At 35.4% G+C, this 13117-nt stretch overlaps 1 protein-coding gene across 11 annotated transcripts in view; it reads right to left on the bottom strand.

Annotated features, from left to right (window-relative positions):
• Window positions 1-13117, bottom strand: part of LOC149577320 (E3 UFM1-protein ligase-like protein) — a 280489-nt gene that overhangs the window by 184381 nt on the left and 82991 nt on the right. For all 11 annotated transcript variants that reach the window (XM_089823447.1, XM_089823448.1, XM_089823445.1 and 8 more), the window contains exons 5-6: window positions 9390-9455; window positions 9136-9239 (exon numbers count right to left, since the gene is read on the bottom strand). In XM_089823447.1, coding sequence (XP_089679573.1) covers window positions 9136-9239; window positions 9390-9455 — 170 coding nt within the window. The remainder of the gene's footprint in view (window positions 1-9135; window positions 9240-9389; window positions 9456-13117) is intronic.

Here is a 13117-nt window from a genome sequence, read left to right as displayed (position 1 = left end):
GAATTACAAATATCATTTCAGTATTTGGCTTGACTATTGTGGCATGATAGTTCACATCTAGCTATGTCATTAACAGTGGTTACTAGGGTGCTATAAAAGTGTTTGATAGGATGTTTAACCATTAGATATTAGGGAAATTAGTGTTATTTCAAGCTACGACCATGAAGGGTCATTACAGAGGTATCAGAGCTTGATTGCAAAGTGTTTGATGAAATGTCAAACAACTGAATTATAAAAAAATTTGGTATTTGTTGAAGTTATAACCATTTGGGGTTCTTACATTGTAGCCTTTAGTAGGTTGGAGCCTATAAACTAAATTGTAAAAGAACAATTTTTATAAGGAAGCATTTATTTGCTGTGGTTTTCTCCCGCATTGGGTTTCCACGTAGAAATTGTGTTATTGTGTTCATATAAATAATTGTTCATTTCAGATTTGAAAGTAATTGTTTGGATTAAAGTTTAAAATTGCAAAAGTTGCTATTATACTGATTCACTGCCCCCTCTCAGTATAATCGTGTGCTCTTCAACCCTGACATAGAATCTTAATTATATCCAATTTGTTCAGTGAAATTTCAATCAATAACTCAAGGCAAAAACAATTGACCTCATCTTCAAATGAACTGCTTCTTTTTATTCTTCCTATATGATTACCTTCTTTAAGTCCTATCCTCCCTGCCATTGTTTGTATCACTTTCATACACCTTTGCTCAGACAATCTCTGTAGGTACATTCGATGGTCCCATCTTGACAAGCTTTGTATGATGTTTTTATGAAATCTCCCTGCCCTGTGTTCACTTCACTTAAGACTTGTATTGCATTTTGATAGGCTGTCAGCACTTCTAGTCTTGCCATCATCTGAAAATAATGTCTGCAATCACTAGTATGACTATCACTATGATCAGCACCTATGAGTGTAGAATCTACATGTTTGAAAACAAAAAGTTTACATTTTCTTCACATCCATTGAAAAGAAACAAGCCACCTTCAAACAAATATTAAATCTTTAAAGATCTTCGAGTTTCTTGGGTTTTTCAATTTGCTGAGTCTAGATGCCAAGTCTGAGTCCAAGCAAAAATAACAAACAAGCTCAGCAACCCGATTTCCAGATTTGAGGTATGTGTCAACCTTCACTAAGTGAGCAATAATACCCATTTATTTAGTAAAATTATGCACATTCTTTGGTTTCAAGAAATTTATCCCTGCTACCATCTGGGGGGAATTTCAGAAACTGAACAAATTCCAGTTTTGTCCCATTTGTACGAAGAAAAAGATAGAAGACATTTTTTATAGGTGACAGCAAGGATAAAGTGCACAAGAACAAACCATTTAATTAAAGGTGCAAATAATCCAATTACAATTGTGCATGTTGAGACCAAAATACAGAGACGGAATGCCCTTGAAGGACTTTATATACAGTTAACAAAGCAGATCTTGATGGTCAAGCCAAAGACCATTGGAAAACATGTCTCCAACCTCACTGCATTGATATGGTAACAAGGAGGAGAACAAACTCCACAATCCATCCTTCCCTACCACTCAGAATGGTGCATCCAAACCTAAAGAAAAGGCTAAAAGAATTACTACCATAATTGTCAAGCACATACATGGTAAGAACATTATGAACAATGTGAAATAAATAGACACAACGAGTCAGAAACTAAACCCAACGAGCCACATCAAAGGGCAATAAAGATATCAAGAACATTGTGGTCATTGTGACATAAAAAACTACCCAAGTCAATAGTTAAACCCCAATAGCCATACCAGAGGGCACCCCATGAAGGCCATTGCAACCTTAGTAGAAGAAAAAGAAGCTGGGAACAGCTCTGATAGTGATGATAAGATATCTCACACTTCACTTAAAGGGAGCTCCAAAACTTCCTGGATGAAGGAATCATTTACGAAACCATATCTACACAAGCTTCTAGTCTCATCATACCAAAGAAAAGACACATGGGGAATCTAATCTGATAAGAAAACCCACCTTTGAGAGTATGCATTCCTACATTCGCATTCCCTCATTTTTATATGCATTCAGTTCATATAGTTTTTCATCCCATTCACTTGTGTGTTGGAGTACTAGGATTGTGCAATTGCATTGCCATGTGTTTGGTATATCTTTCCCAAATGCAGCGATCAATATATTTATATGGAGAATGAGTTATTAATAGACAATTCTCTTCAGGGACATGTCTATTCATGATATTAATCATTATAATTATATATATACAAATTATATATAATATCTTTATCTAATATATAAATAATAATATATATATATGTACATCTCATATATTTTAAATATATGCACACACACACACATACATATCTTCACTAGAGTTTATCAGATGGAAGCTACAAAACATTAACACTCCCTCTTGGCTAGGGAAGATAAACACATAACCATATAATACCTCAATGTAATATAAGAAAATCAAAAGTCAACTCATTTGACATTATGGTGCAACTCATTTGACATTTGAAAATCAACTCATTTGACATTTTGGTCTCTTGAATGTTAACTCATTCAACATTTGTGTGTCAACTCATTTGACATTCACTAGGTTCCTTTGAGTAATGGCCTCCCAAATGTCAAGTTGCAAGATATTCACCAAGTACTATGAATAATGGCCTCCTGAGGTCAATTTATTTGATGTTCACCAAGTACTCTGTCTAATGGCATCCTGAACATCAATTTGCATATCATTCACCATGTACTCAAAGTGTTTATAAGGTATGTGCACTCGAATTCTGATAATGCGTACCACTTAAACATCCGCGTTACAAGTGATAATCATTTGGAAGTCATTACTTCTTCATAATATACACAGATAGGCCCATATAGTTTAGAAGAATATTCAGAAATCACAATCTTCTTGACTACTACAATTCATTGATTACTAGAGAATCCATCTTCAACATGGTCTACTCCCTCTTAATCAATACATTGGAGATCACTGAAGGTTGATAGAACCATCTCCTCTATCTGCTCCCTCTCTTTCAAGGTTGCATCTATTGAAATGTTAGGCTCCTTTTGAATCTCAATCTCCCTCTAAATTTGAAATCAATTTTCCTTTTCCTACAATAACATTCTCAAAGGAAAAGGTCAAGCACATAATTCTTATAATAATAATAATATCTTTAATAATTATTCTCAATAAGATAGATTATTCAATTTGAATACCATTCCTTTCATTATATATATAACTATAACATGCCATACTATAGTTATTCAAATAAAACATCTTATATTCAAATAATAACATGCCATACTACAAAAGTATAATACCTTATATTCAAATAATGCGTAAACATTATATCATACCTTAAGTCAATGTGGGGTCCATGTTTCCTTACTGTTCTCTTAGCTTAATGCTTGCTCCTTATTCCAATTACCATACCTTGCCTCGTACCACTGCATACTACTGATTATTAGACTTCACCTAGGGTTTATCTGCTGCAGTTGTGATGCCACCGTTCCACGAGGTTGTTCTTATATTCTTTCCATAGCTGTTATTGGATTGTTTGTATATATATGATTGGACTTCCCATTCGATTCCAAATCAGATGGTTGCAAACTGGATTGAGGGCCCAACTCCTATTTTCTCCTTCGTTTATTTGCGGTGATTTGTTCCAAACACAAGGTATAAATTTATTTCAAAGTCAAATCAAAGGGTCTACCCATAGTACACATTTTCCTTTCGATGCTTGTGCTTATTACATATTCGTCTTCTTATTAATACTTTTGTTTTATTTTCTTCTGCTACTATTCAATGGTGGTCACATGTCTGTTATGCGAATGGGATTATTGTCGTAAAAGATGGAGAAAATGGTAAGTTTTGTTTCCCTCTATATTTCATATCTTATTCACTTTATCTTTAAAAATCTACTCTACAATTTTCTCCCGAAGCTTTACAAAGGCTCATCCTCCTAAGGCTTTGATTTATTCCATTCATCATCTTAATATATTTTTCCTGTACATTTGCAGTCGGCTTTGATACCATGTTGGAGTAACAAGATCGCCACAAGTGTAATTGCATTGCCATGTGTTTGGTATATCTTTTCCAAATCCAGCTATCAATATATTTATATGGAGAATGAGTTATGAATAGACATGTCTCTTTAGGGACATGTCTATTCATGATATTAATCATTAAAATTATATATTATCTCTTTATCTAATAAATAAATAATAATAAAATATTTTGTGTGTATATATATATATACATCTTCACTAGAGTTTATTAGACCAAAGCTATAAAACATTAACATTGTGTATTGTTGATGCAGGAGCATCTTGGGTTGCCTTGTAATCCTGCACTTCTGTTCATTCTGCTAGTTGTTACCGAGTTCCAGTTGCTACCGAGTGCTAGTTGCTACCGAGTTCCAGGTTGCTACTGAGATTCTAGTTGCTATCGAGTTCCAATTACTATCGAGTGCCAGTTGCTACCGAGTTCCAGTTTCCAGTTGCTACCGAATTATCTAGTGTGTGCTGAGTTATCCATCATATGCTGAGTTATCCAATGCGTGCAAAGCTATCCAATATTGGCCAAGTGTTCCTTCATTGACCGAGTTGTTTATGTTTTGGGTTCTTAGTTGGAGTCGACTTTCATATTCAATTTGGATTGTTCTAGAATCTTTTGTAAGCCATTTTGGAAAGAATAAATAGTGTACTTAGGTTAGGTTAGAGAGGAAGGAGGTAGAACTTAGAGGATTTTGAACTGGGTGTATATGTGTCCGAAAGTGCGAATTTGAAGTTGGATCATGAATCAGGAAGTTGTGTTTTTTTTGTATTTGGTCGTAACCCAAAACGCCTTACAGTTGGGCATGTGTGCTAATTACTTGATGAATCAATAAAGTATTTTGTTCTCTCTCTCCTTAGTGTTGTTCTCTGTTGTTTACTTCCATTGTGTTACTCTGTGAGGTGGTTTGGATAGTTGGGTGTGCCCTTGGCCCTAGTTATTTTCTTTTCCTCCTTGCACCAACAGTATCACATATTTTCCATCAATATATTTGTTTCATTACAGAGACTCTTAAATATCCACAAGCACAAACAAGATTACAGCAAGGAAGCTACTGTAAACAAATGGTATTCCTTCAACATTTTTATTTTGTCAAAAGTATGAATTGTACGACACATATATAAAGATTTGGAAGATATGTTGTCTAACTAATCTTCAATTTCAGCGGTGGGAACTCTATTATATCTTTAGCATTTCATTCATGAGGAATCTAGGGAGATTTATGTCAAAAATTTAGATTAAGTAACATGGTAGAAAACTACCGTGTAATGGTCACCCTAGAAATGCCCAAAAACTGAACCAACTGCTGATAGAACTTTAGTCAAATAATTTGCATCCAACTCTTAATTTCTCCGTAAAGCGTTTAAACCCCTTTATAGCTCCGGAAATAAAATGTTTGTTTGTTTTTATGTCTTTGCATAAATTTGAAACCACATAACATGAACAAGGAGGAGTTTATAATAATAGGCAAATTGAAGATTGAACTACTACTGAAATAATATTAATTTTCAAACTAATAAAACCAAATACATAGCAAACGTTTCAACTAACTAATTACTCCAGCATTATAGCATAATATTCCAATAATGACTTCCCATCTTGTTGTTGCGGTAATATGAATAGTGTCGTGCTACAGTGTTACTACAATAAAATCTGTCTTCAATCAGTCCAAGACCCTCATAAAATCATCCCTTCATAATGGCATATGCATCGGACAAGAAGCGAGAATGATATGAGCAAACACCCAATCCACCTGTAGCTGGAAATGCGTCTATCTGTTAATGAAGCTGATAGCAATGAATTCCAAAGGCCAAACCCCAAGGGAATGACGTCTAGAATGTCACATGAGAGGATAGACGTCCTCTAATGCAAGAATAGATCTGCAACTCACACATCAATTTTCTTCTCATATTCAACTTGCCGAATGAAGCCATTAACGCTCCCTTTTATTCTTTCTCCAAGAGTTGATTCAACTCACATGGGCAATGTGGGATAAAAGATGTACAATATAAAACATATTAAAATAATCACTTATGTCTCCCTTAGGCACCCCTTTTTGATTTGCACAGATTCTATAAAATTTAATATTAAAGTAACACTTTAATATTTTACAACTAAATTAAATGTTACTTCAATAATACTTAAGGCATTAAAATATATTAGCTATCGGACTCCGAATAGCATGAGTGATAGCTCGTCGGAAAGCTCTCACCAAGTAGTATCAAACTCAATCACCAAAATTAGTCTACCTTGTTTCCTGCTAACTTACTAAAAAATAGTAAGTATGCCTGAGACTAAGTAAATCAACTCCATTTTGGCCCAAACTAGAAATGACAAGGCCAAAACACTCTAAGATCTCTTTAAACCCTTCGTTAGCCCTCGGGACCATGAAGAACTAGGCTAACTGCTAAAGTGGGAACACTACATACCAACAATATAGAATTGATTTCAAAATCCACAAAAAAAATGCTCAACCAAACTCACCATAATAAAGTGGACCAAATTATATACTTTCTACATGCAAGGAAAATGGAAGCCAATTTTTCTCTGCATAAGTTTACAAATTTCAAAAAGAAAGGTGAAAACTGACATATTAGCAAATATGTTATTTAAGGTTACTTTTGATTTTAGCTTTAAGCACTGTATCTCAGCTTGAACCTTTCATTCATGAAAGATAATATTTATATTTTATATCTGGGCACCATATTGGATAAAGTATGCTAAAGATGAAAACTTTTAAGGAGCCATATCAACAAACTGCAAGTAGCACAGGGTGCAGATTTGGGAGCATACACAACTACCATATTATAAAACTGCTTCTTGCAACTTGGAGAAGCTGGGTATACTAGAGAATAAGAGAAGTGTGCATAGAGGTTTAAAACTTCAAGATACACTAGAAACATTTTAGTGGCCAGGCCATTAGGAATCTGCAAAGGTATGCCTATTATCTGAAAATGCAAATACATTTCAACATCCATGGAGGAATATGCTATACGTAGGATTACAATACCAAGCAATACGAAATAAACTAGCACACATCTATAGAAATTTTAACTTTAATGTGAAATGAAAGTTTTGGAGATCATATTTGAATCCCTTTTAAATAAGATACAATTTTTCCGTTTCCTTTCAGACATCACTCAGATAAGATCCATATGAGATGAGGATTCATCATTGTCTTTTCTACGAATAAAACCCAGCATCTCATGAGCTTGACATCATGCACCCAAAAATATTTTTAAAAATGATGGTTGATTAATGGCTGTAGCTGTTTGGTCTTTTGGAAAAAGAGGAGAGGCACAACTGATCTGGATGAGCAAAATCCTGGGAATAGATGGTACAGGAAAGAACACCTTATCAGTCGTATCATCTATGTTCCCTCAAACTTACTGTAAAGGTTGGAAGTTAGATTTATTGCAACAGTCTAAGAGTAAGTGGTGGAGTTTTCCAACACATAACTATCACTCCTGACCATTCATCTACCAACCATAAATTTATCTTGGCTGGTGGAATTGGAAGTCCGTGAATAATTCTTATCTTTCCTGTCTCATGGATAGCTCTGATCTTGACCATTATAAATATATGTGACTCTGTAAATGGAAGGGAAAGATTTGTGTAGAGTGCATCTGAAAAAAAAATTGAGAGAAATGTCATTTCTTTCTGGCACTCATTTATTTTGGTGAGAAATGTGAATTCTCATTAGTCTCTGTTCAATTGATGCCTGGAAATTAATCGAGATTTTTAATTTCTGGATTTGATTGTGTAGAGTTTTTTACCTGGGAATAGATGGTACAGGAAAGAACACCTTATCAGTCATATCATCTATGTTCCCTCAAACTTACTGTAAAGGTTGGAAATTAGATTTATTGCAACAGCCTAAGAGTAAGTGGTGGAGTTTTCCAACACATAACTATCACTCCTGACCATTCATCTACCAACCATAAATTTATCTTGGCTGGTGGAATTGGAAGTCCGTGAATAATTCTTATCTTTCCTGTCTCATGGATAGCTCTGACCTTCACCATTATAAATATATGTGACTCTGTAAATGGAACGGAAAGATTTGTGTAGAGTGCATCTGAAAAAAAAATTGAGGGAAATGTCATTTCTTTCTGGCACTCATTTATTTTGGTGAGAAATGTGAATTCTCATTAGTCTCTGTTCAATTGATGCCTGGAAATTAACCGAGATTTTTAATTTCTGGATTTGATTGTGTAGAGTTTTTTTTACATGGATTGGGGAAATCTAATAGATCTAATTTTAAAAAACTCTACACAATCAAATCCAGAAATTAAAAATCTCATTTACATGGATTGTGGAAATCTAATAGATCTAATTAACCAACTGCCATTATTTTCAATTTCAAATATACTTTTGAATTAAGAAATTTATAGTTCTATATTCTTGTATTTTTTTCCCAAGCAAACAATTACAGATGAGCACTACCGTTTAACCTTGGATAATTAGGAAATATAATTACTGTTTTAATTTTTCACAGTTTGTTGTTCAATGTCTATGTAATTTTCGAAAGTCCTAATACAAGTTGTTATGCTCTTTCACGACATAATCATGTAGGCAGAGGGATGTAAGGTTTCATTTGTTTCAACTCTTAACAAATCTCTAAATGATAAGTGTCATATTTTTATTTTATCTTACGTTTGAACATTTGAAAATAATCCCCTTTAAGCAATTTAATTTACTCGGATACATTAAACATGGCTTCACTAAAGCATTTAAGTAGCTTGTAACAATATGTTTCTGAAATGAGAAGATCAGTGATCACAAATGTTGCCTGTGACTTTTCCCTGATCAATGAAAGACTGTCAATGATTTGTTCCATCAGGTTAGCAAAATGTTAAATAGCAGTAAACAAGGATATAGCAGGAGGTAAACACATTTGTGTAAATATGAATCAATTAAAAACTACACATGTTATGTAGCATATCTTGGAAACAAATCACAACCCAGGTGAATAATTGATTAATCAGAAAGAGAAACAAAAAATGGTTCAGAAGCTTGTTCTGTATACCAGAAGTAAACAAAAATATTAGCCACAGTTCAAGTTTTTATTCTTAGTCCATTGTTTTTTATCACAATGCCTTGTAATGCTTACCAACCCCCATTGTCAATAGCATCTTCTGCAGCAGCATCTAACATGCCAATCATTGAAGGATGTACAAAGACTGTCTCCAGTGGTATGCCTTCAGGATATTTGGACTGAAAATGAAAACAGTACCCTCAAATGTTAGACTACCACAAGCGATCTCATATTTTGACACTCTTCTAAATTTTCAAGCATCTTCAACAGGTAAATAAATGCTCAATGATGGCACTGCCCAACATAGATAATTTGTAAATAATGCAAACCTGTAAATATTGTTTAGGCTGAGAAATTGCAAGCTTGTGAAGAACATCATAACCAATGAACGAATTCTGCACAATAAATTGCACCTAATTGTTATCACAAGAATTTACAGGATGAAAATAAACTACAGGTCTCAAAATTATGCAACAATCCTAGAATAATAATAATCTCTACAAGAAAAAGAATTGGCCATCAAAGTATGCAAGGTTTAGGAAAAGAAATAAATCAAGGTTCATCACATTTATATTGTCACATGTGCCTGGTATGCACTTATTTAGAGAGTAGATATATGGGTTAGTAACAAGATTGTAAAATTACTCCAAACAATAGGTTTGGGAATAATTTTTTGTCGGCAAACATCAATAGAGAGAATAATTTGTCATGTAAATGACTATAAAACGTTGCAGTGATTGTGAAAATATAATAATATTATGTAGTATGGTACAAGAATACAAGTCATCATATGGTATTAATTAGAAGGTACATAGCATTTTTCTCTAGGCTTCTTCTTATACATACTCGAGGTTAAGCTTTTTGGACCTTGCTTCAACTTGAGACCCACCTTCCAGTCCAAAGTTAGCAATGGCTGGGCCCCCTTGCCATGTTGGAGAGATGGTGTTTCAGACATCACTTTTAGGCTTAGTTGCCGAATTCATCCTAGACAAACTGAATCCGGATTCGGATCCGATCCGGATCCAAAGTCATGCTTGGATCTTTGAGGATCCAGGCAGTTTCCTTAATTATGCCTGTTGATCCGTCAGGAACCACAACCCATGGATCTTGACGGATCCACAGGTAGAATCAAGGATCCTACCCAAATCCTCAAGGATCCAAGCTAGAGCCCGAGGATCCTCAAGGATCATAATTTCATTTTGTAATTCAATAATTCAACGTGAAAGTGTTGATTTCTTTATAATTGTGAAAACAAATCAATTATCATGTATACTAGATCCATACTAGAATCATAGATTCATACTATGAAATGATTTAGCTTTAGAATTATGTATATTTCTCTCATTTTTTAGTATATATATCTATGAAATGATTTAGTTTTAGAATTATGTATATTTCTCTCATCTTTTATTATATATATTTATATATGTGTGTGTGTGTGTGTATTTATATATATGTATATATACACAGGAATCCTCCACGAATCATAATTGGGACAAAAACTCCCAAATCCACAAATTCAATTTACGTGCCCGAATCCGCTTCGTTTCATGAATTGGCAACTAAGCTTTTAGGATATTACATTTAAGTTGTCCCTCCTAGATTCCTTAGACAGACCAATAGTGCTATATGGTTATGTGGTCTAAGAGCCATCTTTCCTAGAGCCATCTTTCCTAGACTCGGACTATTGAGCAGGTCCAGACTCTACTCCTTCGACGTACCATCAGATGCCATCGATCCACCCCGCACAATGTTATTCTTGTAGAGTTCAAAGCTCATCCCTTCTGACTTGGGGCCATTTTTAATCTAATTTGGTTTCTACACCATCTTTGTGGTTTTGCAGACTCCACAGATGGCCATCACAAATAATCCTACCTGGCTTATTTCTCCTCACTTGTTGTCACTAATTCAAATCTCGCTACTAGAACCCGTTGTTGGTATGCTTGGGCCACTATTCTGTAGAGATTAATCGGGATTGAGATTGACCATCATCCTAGCTTTCAATTCTCGTTGGATGCTCCCATTCACCTCCTCCCCTTGCAACAAGAGTTGAACTAGCATATCTGATTTGATTTTATAGATAGTACATTTTCACAACCTGAAGTAACCCTCCTGGGGGTTACGTCCGTAAATGGCCTTTATGCTGGGCACTTTTTGGATATCCAGGATGGGATTATTGCATGTCCAGGCTACTTGTCTCGGTCTTGGAGCCACGCCCTACATATGTCTCTAGGTTCCTTTAGAGTTGGCTCCCACTAGCTTTAGATTTAGACTAATCATTATATTGATAGAGAGGATCGGATTTGTCAGTTGAGTACCTTGGCAATGGCGGAAACAGAGACCTTCATTTTTGGCGCAAGTCCTCTCATCTTTTTTCAAATTCATAGATCAACGATGCATTACACTTTACCTCCAGGAGACCTTGCAACTCCATAACCACACTCTGCACCTCTTATTCCCCTAGTGCCAAGCCAAAGGATCAGCTTATCATTACCTTTTTTACGCCATTGTCTCTGGCCAAAGGAAGGACCCCTAATCCTTGTCATGGTGATATTTCTTTTTCTTTCTTGCTCGCTCTCTCTTGGACGCCGTTTGGTGTTCCAATTGTTGGTTGTAAGCTTACAATCCCTCAGACCCTTTTGGTGGTCTATTGTTGGACATTAATAAATTCATCTTATCTTATCTCATCTATGCTAGCTAATAAAGTAACACGAGTTCGTATTCCTATATCTATTATCTAACATAGTGTATCATGTAAGACTTCCTAGCCTTTGTGTCCCAACAATTTTTTTGTATTAGAGTTCTACAAAACTAGTCATTTGTGCATACATGCTTCTGAAGCAAACTAAATTAAATATATTTTTGTCTCACGCGTCCCTGTGTGTTGCTTGCTCATGTTGAGCTCTATCCTCCTCCGGCTTCCACTGCACAGATCCAGATAGCGTTCACTCTATGTTGTCCATCAAATGTTGTTTCTCTTTGTGGCTCATTCGTCCTTGTTTCCCTACATTGCATCACTTCTTCATGTCGTACAACTTCACCTCTGCCTCTGCTCTGTACATAGCAAGCACAAGACACTCTCACTCCTTGTGCATAGACTTTCAATTGTTACTTGGAATTCTAGAGTTCACGGTTCAAGGCCAATCTAACATTACAACACCTTAAACTTTCTGCTGCATGTAACACGGGTATCCACAATGGAAACAAGACACTATCGTTGAAAAAGAGCACATCCTCCTCACATTTTTTTTCACATGGTATTTCAGAGCACCGTGCTCTACTGCTCACCTATAGTCACACAACGTACAAAGAACCACAATACCTTTATGCAAGCTCTTGTAGACGCTACACTTTTGTATCAGGTGATTTTGCCTCTGTATTTGTTATCAAGTCCTTGAGGAGAATATTGTAGGTGACACGGTGGTTTCTTCCACCTCATTGCATACATAACAATGCATCAAAGTCGATGTTGTTAGCATGAATGTTGATGGTATTCCTTTGGGGGAGTGTCCTAAGCATTATTAAAACAATTGAGGAAATTGACATATTGCATTCATGACTGTGTTTCTCATTGATGTCAACATAGTATTGTTTTTGTAAAGACTGGCAGAGTAACAAACAGAGAACGAAGTCGTATGGATTGTGTATTGATGATGAGATCAAGTGCAGTTGAGGGTATGTTCTACATTGTGTCCGAATGATGTGGACAAGTACGTGTACAGAGAGTCAAAGACATGCGAGAGTTATTCAAGAGTTATAGAGGACACTGTGCAGACAGGGTACCTGAAAAGTAGTTTCTGATGTTTGGATTGTATCTCTTAATAGGGATATAATCGTGATGAGCGAGGTTAGATAGTGACAGTAGATAGCTTGATAATGATGTCAACCAGTGCACGGGGTCAGAGGTTGCACATGTGAGAAGTTGTATTTACTGTGAGCCGACAATGTTTTGTAATTACGAAAAGATGAAATGAATTGTAATATCTTAATGAGGTCCTTTTATAATTATTTGGGAAAGCATCAAGGCTGACTCAGAGAATTATTTTGAGGACATGGT

This window comes from Cupressus sempervirens, chromosome 1 (assembly GCF_028749045.1).
Source record: "Cupressus sempervirens isolate cs-2001-9-10 chromosome 1, ASM2874904v1, whole genome shotgun sequence".
Lineage (NCBI taxonomy): Eukaryota > Viridiplantae > Streptophyta > Pinopsida > Cupressales > Cupressaceae > Cupressus > Cupressus sempervirens.
Note: the sequence above shows the minus strand (reverse complement) of the source record. Positions and strands in the feature narration are given on the sequence as shown.